This window comes from Catharus ustulatus, chromosome 9, assembly GCF_009819885.2.
Source record: "Catharus ustulatus isolate bCatUst1 chromosome 9, bCatUst1.pri.v2, whole genome shotgun sequence".
Classification (NCBI taxonomy): Eukaryota; Metazoa; Chordata; class Aves; order Passeriformes; family Turdidae; genus Catharus; species Catharus ustulatus.
The window spans coordinates 32575368-32589046 of NC_046229.1; the positions used below are offsets into that span (position 1 = coordinate 32575368).

At 47.5% G+C, this 13679-nt stretch overlaps 1 protein-coding gene across 1 annotated transcript in view; it reads right to left on the reverse strand.

Annotated features, from left to right (window-relative positions):
- Positions 1 to 13679, reverse strand: part of PAPPA2 (pappalysin 2) — an 87258-nt gene that overhangs the window by 46626 nt on the left and 26953 nt on the right. The window contains exons 3-6 of the mRNA XM_033067612.1: positions 12131 to 12276; positions 4770 to 5063; positions 3851 to 4043; positions 2217 to 2338 (exon numbers count right to left, since the gene is read on the reverse strand). Coding sequence (XP_032923503.1) covers positions 2217 to 2338; positions 3851 to 4043; positions 4770 to 5063; positions 12131 to 12276 — 755 coding nt within the window. The remainder of the gene's footprint in view (positions 1 to 2216; positions 2339 to 3850; positions 4044 to 4769; positions 5064 to 12130; positions 12277 to 13679) is intronic.

Consider the following 13679-nt stretch of genomic DNA (forward strand, 5'->3'; position numbering starts at 1 on the left):
GGCATGTCCTAGACCTCGTGGCTCCTGCCCTCACATCCTGGAAAGCAATAATATCCACTGGTCTCCCAGTTCCTGGCTACTTGCACACATGCACAAGGCTCAGCAGACGGGTGTCTCACAGCCCTCTCAAATGGGAACAAAGGTATCCACACCACAGCTGGACACAGTGTAAAGGTCTAGGGACAGCCTAGACACAGCTGAGGAATGAGAACCCTGCTCTGTAGTTTCACGGGTGCAGAAACTTTGCCAAGGGCACCTGAATGCTCACAGCAGAGCAGCGACTGAAGCCTTGCACAAGCACATGCCAGGACAGGTCATAGTCAGGAAGGGACCAAGTCCAAAGCAGCGAAGCAGGTCTGGAAGGTTGTTTTTCCAGAAGAATCTGGACAGTGCTCAGGCTAACCTCAGAGCCCCAACCTGCCTCCCCTGATGGTGGATTAGCACTCAGCAAGAGAAATTGAGTGCTGGCCTTTCAGACCCAGAAAGGACCACTGGAATTTATCAATCTGTAGTAGATATACCCTTGTCTTCATTAGTCACTGGAAGGATTTCTTAGGGTTCAGTACCAATTCAAAGCCCTCATCCATTTAAGACAAGTCTAAAAGTTTCTGAAACCCACAAACTCTCTATTTTTATCAGAATAAACAAGCACTTGTGGTAACTAAGGACACACAGAACCACATCCTCTGGCTCTTTATGGTTCAGCAGTAGCACATGCACCTCACACAACTCCCAGGACCAGCTCCCTCAGTCTCCTGCCTCCTCTACCCTGCTCTTGGAGGAGCTGAGGCAGCAAGAAAAGCCCAACAGCTCCTATGGCAACTGTGTGACCCTGAAAGTCACCACCGTGCCCACAAGGTGGGTCTCTAAACCTACATCTGGGTCTCGGCACAAGAGAAGTTGTAACACCTGGCTGCTGTTGGCCTTGCTAGGGAGCAATGGACTGCCCAGGGCTTGGCATATTCTCAGTGAGACTCAGCACAGAGGTCCTCTTGCCCTCTTTGGACAAGACTACATTAAAGTTTATGAATGTCCCTGAGGTTCTGAATGAGGTCCCAAGATCTATATTTTAAGACCGATTTCAGTTAAATGCTCCTCCCTTGGGTCCGTATCATTCAACAACATCTGTCTTAACAATGATTTGGGTTAATATTGGGGTGCCAGTTGGTTTGTCCAAAGCCATCTGGCCATTACCAGGTTTTTCCTGGGCACCAAAGTCCTTTCAGCAGTAGAGAACCCTTGCAAAGGGAAGACAACTGAATCTCTAAAAGAAAAAAATATATACAGTAATTTCACGATTATAAGCCGAACCATTTTGACTAAAATTCTGGTCTGGACGTGAAGTGCAGCTTATAATCAGGTGTGGCTTATATATGGAAAAAGAACGAAAAGTTGCTGTTTTAGTTTGGAGGACAGGTGTCTGCTGAGAAAGGCAGGAGCTTCTCTTTGAAATGGAGAATATAAACCTCCTCCCTCCAAATTATTATAATTTTGAAATCAAGGGGCTTTCAGGTAAAAATGTGGGAATTAGGAATAACAGTTCTTTACTAGGGAAATTAAAATAGAAATACAGTACTACAAAGAAACAAACTCCAAACCCTGACAAAGCCAGAGTACAACCTGACACCCCGTCAGGCAGGCTGTTGGTAGTAGTCCCATTAAATGGTGGCTGTATCCTCCTGCAGTGACAGATGTGGTTCAGTTGGAGCAGTGCTCCTGTAGAAGGTGCAGTTTCCCTCCAGAGGTCCAGTGGTTATGTGGAGGAGTCTCGTTTCCCTCTGGAGTCCAGTGGAGAAAGGGCTCCCTTAGTGTCCCAAAACCTCTGTTTTTATTTTGGTAAGAAATGTTGGGCTCTTCCCCCTGGCTGGAGCAACTTCCAATGGGATGCAGTAATTTTATCAGTCCCACAGTGGGACTCAATGGCCATTAGCAGAAAATGACTCGATGGAGGAAGGATGGGTTGTGAAAAGAACAATGCCCTGCCTGGTTTCAATGGATGGCCCATTAGCAGAATATCTGCCGTTGAGATAAGGATCACTGCCCCCACCCTCAACAGATGGTGATAGAACAGATACCTTTTATCACACTCTGTATTGTAACGTGCGGTTTATAATCAGGTGCGGCTTATAATCGTGAAATTACTGTATATTCTTTTTCTTGTACCAGAAAGATTCTGCCTGGGGACTGACAGACAGGAAAAGAGAGGAGACATTTACCTTCTGCTTCTTCTGGTGTCCAGTAGCCAGAGGAATCGCAGACCCGGGGGGAAGAGGCCTCGTGCACGTACTGACGGAAGGTGCCATCCTCGGCACAGCTGTCACAGAGCGTGTCCTGCTCCCTGCTGACAGAGCACAGACCCTGGCATGCCTAAGGAGTACCAGTTAATTTCCCATCCACATTTGTCCAGGTGGGACCAGACAGGAAGCTGGAAAGGCAGAGCTAAGGTCTCAGAAACTCCTTGGGTATATCATCCTGTTTAGAATAAGCTTCTTCAAATACAGGGAAATATTAGAGTCCATGGGACAGACTGGATTTAATCTCTCCTCCATGCTCTCTGGGTACTCTTGGATGAATAGCCTGTCTCATCCCTGCCAGACAGAGCTATCAGACACCCCATGTCCCAGAGCAATGCCTCTGGACTAAAGTGGGTGCAATTAAGGCAGGTTTTGGCTTTCAGCATTATTGTAATACAAACCAGTCACAATAATGTCAATTCCTGGGCTCTCCAGAAAATATAAAGGCACTTTGCTATTATAAGGGCCAGCTTCAGCCACTTTCCTTGACCAGTTCTTCTCAGGGGATGCAGGACTGCCACAGTGGATCACCTCCTGAGACAGTTATGAGTGACAGCTTGGGATGGTTCCAAAGCGCCTCCCTTCTAGCCCCATGTTTTCGTGCTCCCAAATCACTTCATTCCTCAACAAAGCAGTTTATTTGGATGACTCAAGGCTACCCAGCACCAGAGCCTCTCTTGTCTGTAGGGTGACATGCATCTGCTCTTGTTAGTCCTGAGCAAAAGGCATATTGTAGAGAGCACTTGTTCTTTGAAAACTCAGCAAACTCTGACCCAAGAGTGCCCCAGCTGCCATCAAATAGCATTTTTCCTTTTAATTATAAAAGTCAGCTTTATGAAGCAGTTTCAAAACAAGTTCAAAAGCTCTTTATGTATGTGCTTATGATCCCATAAGCAAAAAAAACCAACAAAAAAAATTCCCTAAAAATAAAGTCTCACCACCTAAAACCTAGCGGAAACTGAAATATTTTAGAAAGAGAGGCTGCTGAATAGAGACACTGGTAGCGTATCCAGGTCTTGGTGGCTCCCTTAGTGGGGAGAAGACATATCCACCCAACACTCATGGTTCTGCACTGCTCACCAGCCAAACAACTCTGGCTCCTTGGCACAACTTCTCTGGCTTGAAAAGTTTCCTGACTTACCCCCAGTTAGCTGCTTTGCAAGTCCATGACAGCACTGGGAATGAAACCCAGCTCTTGTGGTTCAAGCTCCCTGCCTTAACCACAAGGCTGCATTTCCTCCTGGTAAATAGCTACTTTATACAATAAGTGCTAAATTAATCTCATTTTTCATTCCCTGATTGCACCCTGGGGTTTAAGAGCTGGCTTTGCCTCCTGATGCTCTTTGGCTTCCCCTCCCAGCACCCCAAGAGCGGGAAGCTCGCAGGAGAGCCCATCTGCCAGGGGGCATGGCAGCAGACGGGCTCTTGTGTCTGAGTGCTCTGCTGGAGACGGCCAGGGTGGGAAGGGGATTGGGGGTCCACACCACAGCGATCCCTCGTCCCTTCTAGCCGGTTCCTGTGCAAGCCCAGGAGCATGGCAAGCACAGCTCCCTCACCTCTCGTGGATGACACCACTGATGGGAGGCAGCCAGTAGATGCTGAGGGAGTCCTGTGTCTGCCCCGTGATCATGGGAGGGATCGGGATGGGCGCCGGCTTCTTGCTGTGGCCCCAGCGCTGGTACACCAGGTCCAGGTAGCAATGCATCCGGGCCACCTGGTTGGGGGTGAAGCTGTTGGTGCAGTCATCATCTGGGGGAGGAGAGAGGCCGGCCTGAGGGCTAGGGCACAGCAGCGTGCACTCTTCCTCCTGCCCAAACTTTTCCGGGGACTTCTAGGGAGGGCCGGGAGGCACCAGCGTCCAGTGGCTCCGCTGCCGTGGCTCTCTGGTGTCGTGTGTCCCCAAAGCCACAAGATGGCACTGCCTCAGCAGCTCCACGTCCCTGCACCTGCCCAGCACGGCGCCGACACCTGGGCGATGCCTCTGCCCGCGCGGCACCGCTGGAGGGTCAGGCTGGGGCACAGAATTGCTCCTCCGGCTTCGGTCCTCCCGGCAAGGCAGGAGAAACACCAGCCCCCTGCGGCATGCCTTGGGAACCAAGCCAAAAGGATTCAGGAGGCTAATAACAGCAACAGCAAAAACAACAACAATAATAATAATAATGATAATAATAATAATAGTAATAGTAACAACAGCAGCTTCAGGACTGGAGAACAAAGGTACACACAGACAAGAGCAGCCTTGGTGCATGTCCAGGGACTCATTGGTAGGAAGAGAGAGATGGCTAGAAATAGCCTGAGGGAAGAGAGTGGTGCAACAGCTACTTGCAAGCACTACCTGACACATCCCAATGCACCAGGAGGGACCCTGTTGGTTAGGGAATGAGGTAAGGCACTACTGATGGAAGTAGAAGGGAGAGAAACCCAAGTTTTAAGGAAGGCGACCACTTGTGACTCCCAATAACAATTACTCCTTACCTGTGTAACTCATGTAGTTGTTGAAGGGTGTCCCCGTGAAATGTGTCTGGCCACAGGTGTCATTGGTAGGGTCTGGATCCCGACAGAGTTTACTCTTTGGGGTGGGGGCAGTGTCAGCACAGAGGTCTCCTGTCTCCATGGATGGAGTGGTCTCCCTGCAGGGATCGTCACAAGACTCCCGCTCGCTCACTCCCTTAAAGACATGGTACAGCCCCAGGACATGTCCCACTTCGTGGATCATGGTGTTGGTGTGGCCATGCATGCCATAGTAAGCAGGATTGAGGACAACTCCACCTGGAATTGCAAGTACAAAGAGTATCATTCCAAGAAAAGGGACAGTGGATATCTGTCATTACTCGCCTATAAGAGGCAAAACTCTTCTCATTGTGCTTCCAGGTCACAGAAAAGGAGCCAGATGGAGACCCAAAGATGGACATATTCAGCCTCTTATAGGATTGGAGGAGGCTCTTTTGCCCCCTTGGATTGGAACAGGGTAGGTGGTTTTTTTCACCTCCTACCACTTAATTCCTCCCTCAACATCATCAATCATTTCAGCTACTGTTGCCCTCTGCATCTTTTTGCACAGCTGTAATTCAGCTCCAAAGGAGGTTTGGAGCCAGAGTACCAAATCAAGCCATGCTGTGACTTTACAGGGATCATCTTTTGAACCAGAAGACAGAAGTCCTTCCCTGACCTAGACAGGTGTCTATGGCAGGCCAGCTCCCATGGCAGGTGAGGACAATGGGGCGCTGAGCAAAGTCCTGACACACTCAGCTATGCCAACTAGAAGCCAGCTACAGCACAAATCCACATGGAGATTCAAGTGCACTGCCTCTGACCCCTGCTGAGAAATCACCCATGACTGATGGTTTCAACCTCCGAACCAGACTCTGAGGGGTAAACTAAAAGTCTCACGAGGTACTGTTGAAATCCACTAAGCTTCTACCACAAACCTGACCCAAATTCAGTGTATTTTAGAGTGGGATTTCCCAAGACACAGCTTCTGAAGATCTCTTCCTCTCCTTCAGAGAGGTCTGCATGTGAGCAAGGTGCAAATGAACCCAACAAGATCCTCACAAACCATCATAAACCTACTCCTCTTCACTGGGGTACTCCAACCCCTGACTCAAGGGGACACAGAGGGGCAGTTTGTATCCAAGTCAGTTTAGTGCAGGTTCAGCTGTCAAAGATGTTGGAACATGGGCACAGACCAAGTCCCACAGAAGCTGCCCCAGAGCTGCAACCTCATACTGATAGCAACATGTTCTCCTCCACCTCCCTGCTCCTGCCTGCTGTTGCTGTGGCTGCGAGGGCCCTGCCCTGGTCCCCACCGGGACCATGCGGAGGAGAAGAGTGTCTGCGACTGGAAAAGGGACTGGAACTGAGTTTTGTTCTGTTTTGTTGCTGATTTTCATAGCTGATGTTGTTCTGGTTTGTCTTGTAGGCATATCAGTACAGAACTGTTATTCCTAAACCCATACCTTTGCCTGAGATCCCCTTAATTTCCAAATTATAATAAATTGGAGGGAGGGGATTTTCACTCTCCATTTTAGAAAAAGCTCTTGCCTTTTCTTGGCAGTACCTGTCTCCCAAACCAGGACACAACACCATGGAGCTGGACAGAACCCATGATCATCCTGCCCTAAACTGACCTGTGGCAGCAGGGCAAGTGTTTTTTTCTTTCCTGTAGGCCCATCTGTGATGGGAAGAACAAGGATCAAGGACACTGACAAAAGCCAGCATGCTCACTGCCAGCATTTCCAGTTCCTGACCTGGGATGCCTACCCTACACTGATGGCTCTATCTGATAGGAAACTATCCACAGAAGGTTCTCAAGAACAAAAAAAATTTGCTTCACTGGTCTCATTCTATTTGCAATCTTTATTTTGTCCAGATTAAAATTTCTTTGGAATTTCCCAATTTTTCTCACTGTTCTTGGGTTTTTCACTGGCCATTTCCCTCCTTTTTCTCTCCTCATTTTCACTCTACATCCACTTTTCCATGCTGCCTTACAGTGGAGCAGCAAGGGCTGGGAAGTATCAAGACAGGGTGCTAAAAGCAGACCCCAGCATGTGCCCAGGCTGACTCCACGCAACTCCTTCATGTCTCAGGAGGCTGTTTTTACACAACTACTTTTAACCCAGACAGCTTGGATGGCTGTGTGGTGAATAGTTGGCTCCAGCACAGCTTGCTCCCTCCTTTGCAGGGCCCTGGAGGATTTACTGTGCCAGCTACCTCACAGCATAGCCTCTGCTACTGCATCTCTGCTGATGATCACAGCAAAGTTAGAGCTGGCAGGTGGCCACAGTGTGATCCTGTCTCCAGCCACACAGACTGCTTGAAATCTGCTCCTGGATCAGCTCCATGCACTACCGACTACCTCATGTCTTCGAGTACAGGGCATTCCTTCCAAGAGAGGGTTTTCTTCAGATCACAGTGTCCCTGGCAAGACCCTGTGACTGTGACTCCTATGGGGGAGCCATGCTGGGTGAACACTGAGCTGGGGGCTGGAAAGGGACCTTCAGAGATGTCCTGAGCAATTCTCCCAAGCCCTTCCAACAAGGGGTGAAGAAATGAGAGTGGCATTTTCTGTGGAACATCCTGCGTGTGTGGCCCATGGAAGGGCTGAGAGGCACCACTGACCTGTCAAGCGGCACCATTTCTGAGCTCAAAATTCATGTTTATTGCTCTTTCTTCCCACAGTGTGGATCTTCTGCCCAGGCTTGAGGCAAAGGATGGGTCACAAAGTAGTTGCATTCCCTTTCTTCCTTAGTTGTGAGACAAGACAGCAAAGGACTTTCCATCCCATCAGTCAGCTGTTGACCCTTTAGCTGCCTGGAGATGGGTCACGAGAAGGCACAGAGGCTGAAAATCCTTCTGGGACCTTCATGTTCTGTCCTGTACACTCTTAGGTTTCTGGAAGCCATCACCCTCTCAATTACCACACCAGTAAATGCTATAGATAGTGAAGGGCATCCCATTGATGGGAAACCCAGTGGGCGCATAAAAGAAAAGCTGCTTCTCATTTCAATCAAAACAGGGCATGAGAGAAGAGAGAATAGAAAGAAAAGAGATCTCTACAGCCAAACCCATGCCTGAGCAAGGCAGGGGGGCTGCCTGCCCAAAGGTCTGAAAGCAGGAATGCTCACACAGAAAGAGAACAGTGCTCATAAACAAGTAAATGAGACATGAAAGCCCTGCATGCATCCTGCAGCAGTAACTACAGGGAAAGAGGCTGAGCACCAGGAGCACAGGACACCCTGGGACCAAGCAGCCCAGCCCTCCTCCCCGCAGAAATCCAATGCTCTTCCCATGCGGTGGAATAAATGGGATTCTAGTACAGGGAGGGAGAAAATTGTCACAAGTGAGGGATGCCAAGGCCAGGGTACCCTGTCCCCTCCCCTCCTCTCTGCTGGCTTCCCCTATTCCATTCCTCCCCCACACTCCACAAAGATGATCATATTTTTAGTACTCATTTTAACAACTAATTAAATAGCAGAATTAGAAACAGCCTAAGAACTCTGCCTTCCAGAACATGCCTGTCCCTACTGCTCCCTGATGAGTTGGGAGTGCTCCCAGCTTTGGACCAGGAAGTTCTATTTCCCCTCTGCAGGATCCTGGGTGTGAAGGCAAGATGTGGAAATGTTCATAACACCCCAAAAGTACCACCCTCCTCTTTCTCTCTCCGCAGCAGATCAGGCATTCCCTTCACACCTCTGCCTCCTCCTGCCCTGGGCAAAGAGCTAAATTGAACTTCCAGTGCCTGAGAACCTGCTCAAGGAGGTTTACAAGGTCAGAATTTACACAACAAAGCTAAAAACTTCCATGTCCCTGTGATATAGGGAGTACAGCACTCCAAGGCAAGTGAACCAGAGACTTTGGACTTGCTCACCCAACCAAGACCAGGCAGCTGGAAAGATTAAGCCCCACAACACCTCGTCCAGGCCAGAGCTACCAGCTGCAAACTTGGCAATGTCCCCAAGGCCAAATCTCCTCTCTGATCAACCAACAAGAGATTCCCAGCCCACCAGATTTGTGCTGCTGTAGACCATGCTTCTCCTTTACTCACACAGCCCTGGAAGCTCCTGCTCCCAGGACATTTTCTGCTACTAGCCAGGATCAATGCCAATGCTGAAGGACTACTGCCCATGCCAGTCCCAAAGAAGTCAACCTGTTCCTAGGTCAGGGCTGTCCCAGAGGACATTCCCAAGTAACCACAGGACCTTTAAACAGTAAACCACAAATTTGAACCTGCATTGCAGGGCCGGTCTTCCCCAAACACTGAGTCAGAGCAATTAATGGAACAAATGCATGACAGTTAGTCAGACAGGAAGATGGCCATTGCCTAAGGTACCTCGGATGGAAGGGCTGGCCCTCCTTCAGGATCCACTGACCTCTGCCAGATATATGAGCTGGCCTCAGCTTATATAACTACAGAAAGTATTTATAACATCAAATGTTCACAATTCCCTTGTCTTTTGACCACGTTTATACAGTTCACATGCAGTTACACATGAAGTTTAAAGCATCTGCATTATTACATTACTGGGTTTTCTGAACAAGGCTTTCCACCACAAAAAGTTAAAGGTTTTTATTGAAAGAAAGTTCTTCAACTCCTTCTGCTTTGTAGTTAAAAATATTTACTTCTAAGTTCTCAGAAAACTCATTCCAGACTCCAAGAAATCTGAATTTGTGAGGAACTCACTGTGATTATGGTGGAAAGACTGAGACAGACAGTATAGTCACAGGGAGTGGTGTAAAGAGACCTGAGACCTTCTACCTCTGCTGCTGGCTGACAGCAAGCTGTCTTTCCCTGGGAGCTCCACAGCAGCTGAAACACAGTCTATACAAACTTCATAGATCACTTCAGCCTCTCCAAGCCAGTAACTGTCTTTCATTCTTCACTGAAAGTAGTTGCTGTTGGCTCTATTACTGGTAAACGATTCCCAAGCCTTCAGAAAGGGTGCCTGAAAATTAAATTTCATCAGGAAAAAAGTCTAGAGGAGAGCAATAGAACTGTAGGTAACTAACATATGAATGGTCATGCAGTTTCTGGTAGCCCCAAAGAAGCATTGTGAAGAGAAGGGGATGAAAAACAAAGTTTACTGAAGACTTCCAGAAGGTGATGACACCAACAGGAAGGTGAAAAGGACGATCTTGAAAAACACACTCAAAGATCATGAAAAAATGGTTTATAAGGAGATCAAAATCCAGATGGCAGATTAAACAACTTCTAGAGAAGAACTGATAGAGAACAATAAATCTAGTGATCTTTGGGTTGAGGAAAAGTATTAAAAAAGAAGGGAAGACAGCTGGAGAAGAAAGTCTCATGATGCTTCTCCTGAAAACATCTAAGAGAGTCCAGTTCAGAGAAACAAACAGAACAAAATCTGACCAAGACTCTCTGGAGACAAGAGGCAGTTTAGTTTCTCAGAGAAGTGAAGGAACCAATTTGATTCATGTAGAGAACTAAAGCATGGAGGAGGCTCTGTACGTGTATAGGGAAAAATCAGCATGGCATTTCTGCTCCATGGGAGCAGACAGTGGCGCGAGGGGTGCAGGTCTTGTGTGCTGACCCTTATTTTTTAAGGTCAGTATGGACAGGAGATTAGCACGATTTAGCACAAGGAAAGGATTTTTTGGGGTTTTTTTTTTGAGACAGATCCCTCTCTTGTGTATAGACCTGTCTCCACCCCCAGCCACAGCTAGGTCCTTAAGCTCAGGAATTTTTCTCAAACTGCCATTAACTCCTCCCAAGGTTTTTCTTTCTCTTTACTCACTGCTTGACTTTCACTTCTACTCAGATTCTCCAGTAGCCTCTTGAGAGAGTTTCTGTCAAAAGCGACATATTCATGGCTTCCTCAGTCCTAAGTTTCTTATGTGTGGGACAATAACATACATGGTACAAAGCAAATGATGATGCAATGAAGCTGAGTCCACCACCCACCCTCCCAAGCTCATTAAATCTAAAACCGAGGAGAGTCTTGAACTGAAGTCTTCATTGTGTGCCAGAGACTCAAAGAAGTTTGGATCCAGCTTCATACTTCACAGCTCTGGCACCAGAGTCAAGACAACACCCCTTTTCCCCTGAACCTCTACGCTAAAACCCCGATCCAACATTTCCAGATGGTGCCATTTCTTGTGTCCCTGGCTGGACACAAACACAGACACAAGCTAAGTGCAAGCTTTTGATGAGGCCAGTCATCCCAATTACCCCTCTGTACAAGTGCTTGCAAGCCATTGGGAGGGGTCTGAGGGGAACGTGTGGGGCTGAAACGCTGCAGTCAGAAGATTGTCAAGCTGAGCCTTGGAAGTGATTTCTGGAAGCTGAGAGAATAAATTTCACGGAGATTTGCCTTCCTCAACAAGCAGTTGTAGCAATATGTTATTGAAAAAACAGCCCTGAAACTCATTGAAGGAGGGAAACTGGCAAAAAGGAACTTTGAAACAGGTCTTTAATAGCAGTGCACAACTTTTAAGGGTTGAACATCACGCACTTGTAAAAGCAGAAGGTCTAGGTCTGCTGTGCAGGTGTCAGGAGTAATTATTTCCAGTTACTTATTGAGAAACACTTTGGACATTTTGACTGCAAAGTGTAAAGGGCTTTGCCAGAAAACTCCAGCACTGAAGTGGTAGGAGAGGCAGGAGAAAGAGAAACAACAGAAATAGCAGAAAAGACAAAAACCAACTACATTCTAGGGAGCCAGCTGCCATTTTGGCTCTTTCGCTGCCTACAAGGACTGATGACCTTAAGAGTCTGCCCTGAATCCTCTGAGGCCAAGGAGAACCTTGCCCCCAGCAGGTAGTAGGCCAAGTTATAAAAACATGGCAAAATTTGATTGTTATCCTCACACTTGCAGCTGGATTCGGAAGTGGCCAGTTCTGGTTGCTGCCTGGGCAACCCTGGAGCTGCTGAAATCTGCTATCTCAGCTCTGCCAACAGTGACACTCCTGATTTGTATCTGTTATTACATGCTGCGGAGTAAGTTCACTGTCTCCAGAATCCTAAAAGATAGACCTGGAAGGTCCAGGAGAAACCAAATATGAGTCTAGAACTCTCTCCAGAGCTTGCACTTATCATAAACCTGTAGTCCCACTGTCACCATCAAAAGCTTCTCATAACAATGTTGAAGTCCCTGGTCAGTGTGTAGCCTCACCATCTTACCCACATGGATTCAGGGAACAGGTAGCTGTTTCCCTTACAGCAGCAGCTGTTGGAACAGCCAAGCCCCATTATCATGACCTTCTTATCAAACACCCACAATGCTGAGGCACAGCACATCTACCTCTTTTTGCCAAGTCAAGGAAGGGAGAGGAAAACCAGTAATTCTGAGACCCCAGGAGCAGGATAAGTTACTTACCCAGGTGACTAAGGGCCTCTTTATCCCATGGCCAAGTGGCAGCACCAGCCAACTCTTCTCTTACCGAACTGGCAAAGTAAACATTGAGGAAATGGGTGCTGTTCAGCTGTAGAGCTTCCTTCAGCTCCTTCACGCTCATGTATGCACTGCAAGGACAAAAGAGAGGAAACAGTCAAAACATACCCCAACAGACTGAGGAGGAAAAGCAGGAGCCATCCATAGACATCATAAAAAGGGTGCAGCAGACCTGAGGACACCCTCAATTCTGAAATCAAGGATTTTAAAGCACAGAAAAATCCAGCATTTCAACAGGGTGCCCCACGACACTGCAAATGCTGCTCTGTTAGGTGCAGGTTCAGCTAGTGAGAGATTTGGGTGGGGGTGGAAGGCACTCATGCAAGCCTTCAGAAGTTTTGCTTATTACAGTAGCTTTGTTGGTGAGTTTTACTTTCAGAAAAGGTTTTACAACCATGGGGATAACAGGAAGTCCATGAAATAGGATAATAGGGAATAAAACAGGAGGAGAAAATATGAGAGAAGGAGGGAAATTAAGAGGTCGGTCCTCCTAGGGAAAAGAGAGGGGGTTTGGCATCAGAAAAGCAGAATTTGAGATGGAGGGAGAGAAGAATGAGTCCAGAACTTCAGCTGTTTCTGACAAGGGGTTTTCAGAGGTTGCCTCTGATATGAGGTAAGACAGGAATGGACGTCAGACCTTACTGTTGGGAGCAGAGAGGGTTTGTCAGCTTGGGCTGAGAAATCTCTTCTCCAGCTTCTCTAGTCTATCTGGACTTCAATCCCATATTTTTCCCCAGGAAAACCAGTATGCTAGAGACGGCAGTACATGGCAAAAACAAGGGTGTCCTGGCAGTGCACAGGCACATCTCTCCTCAAGACACATTCCAGGGAATTGCACAAGGAAAAGCATGAGCAAAAAGTATCTTGGAATTTGCTAAAAAAAAAAAAAAAAAAAAAAAAAAAACCAAAAAACAAATCTTGCAGCTCTTCTCAAAATGGACCTTGGAGAAGACTCTGCCTGAGTCTCCCAGCACTGAGCCAAGCCCTCTACACATCGATCTGTCCCTCTGCTCATGATCTGAATCTTTCAGAGAAGGTCTGAGATGTCTGCAGGAGCCAGCAGGGGCAAAAAACAAGATAAAATAAGCTCTCAAAATAAGCTTAGTGGGGAGAGGGTAAGCTCTGGAGCCAGATTCATTGAAGGGCAAGTTTAATGGGGAAAATCTCCTGACAACACTGCTGTCTGTCTCTCCTCCCATCTTCAGAGCTGGGAATAAAGACTTGCAGGAGCAGAAAAAACACTGGAATGGGGTATCCAAAACATCCATTTCTAAAGGTCACAGGAAGGTAATAGGCTGGGAGAGGTGGGTAGGCACTGGGCATTGCAGCAGAGCAGTAACACCCATGGGTACGTCTGAGTGTCCATGAAGTAATCCTCACAATGTGGCATATCTCAGCACTTGGAGATTAAAAAAAAAACAAAACCAGAACCAACAAAAAAACCCCGAAAAACCCTCCCAAAAAACCCCAAAAC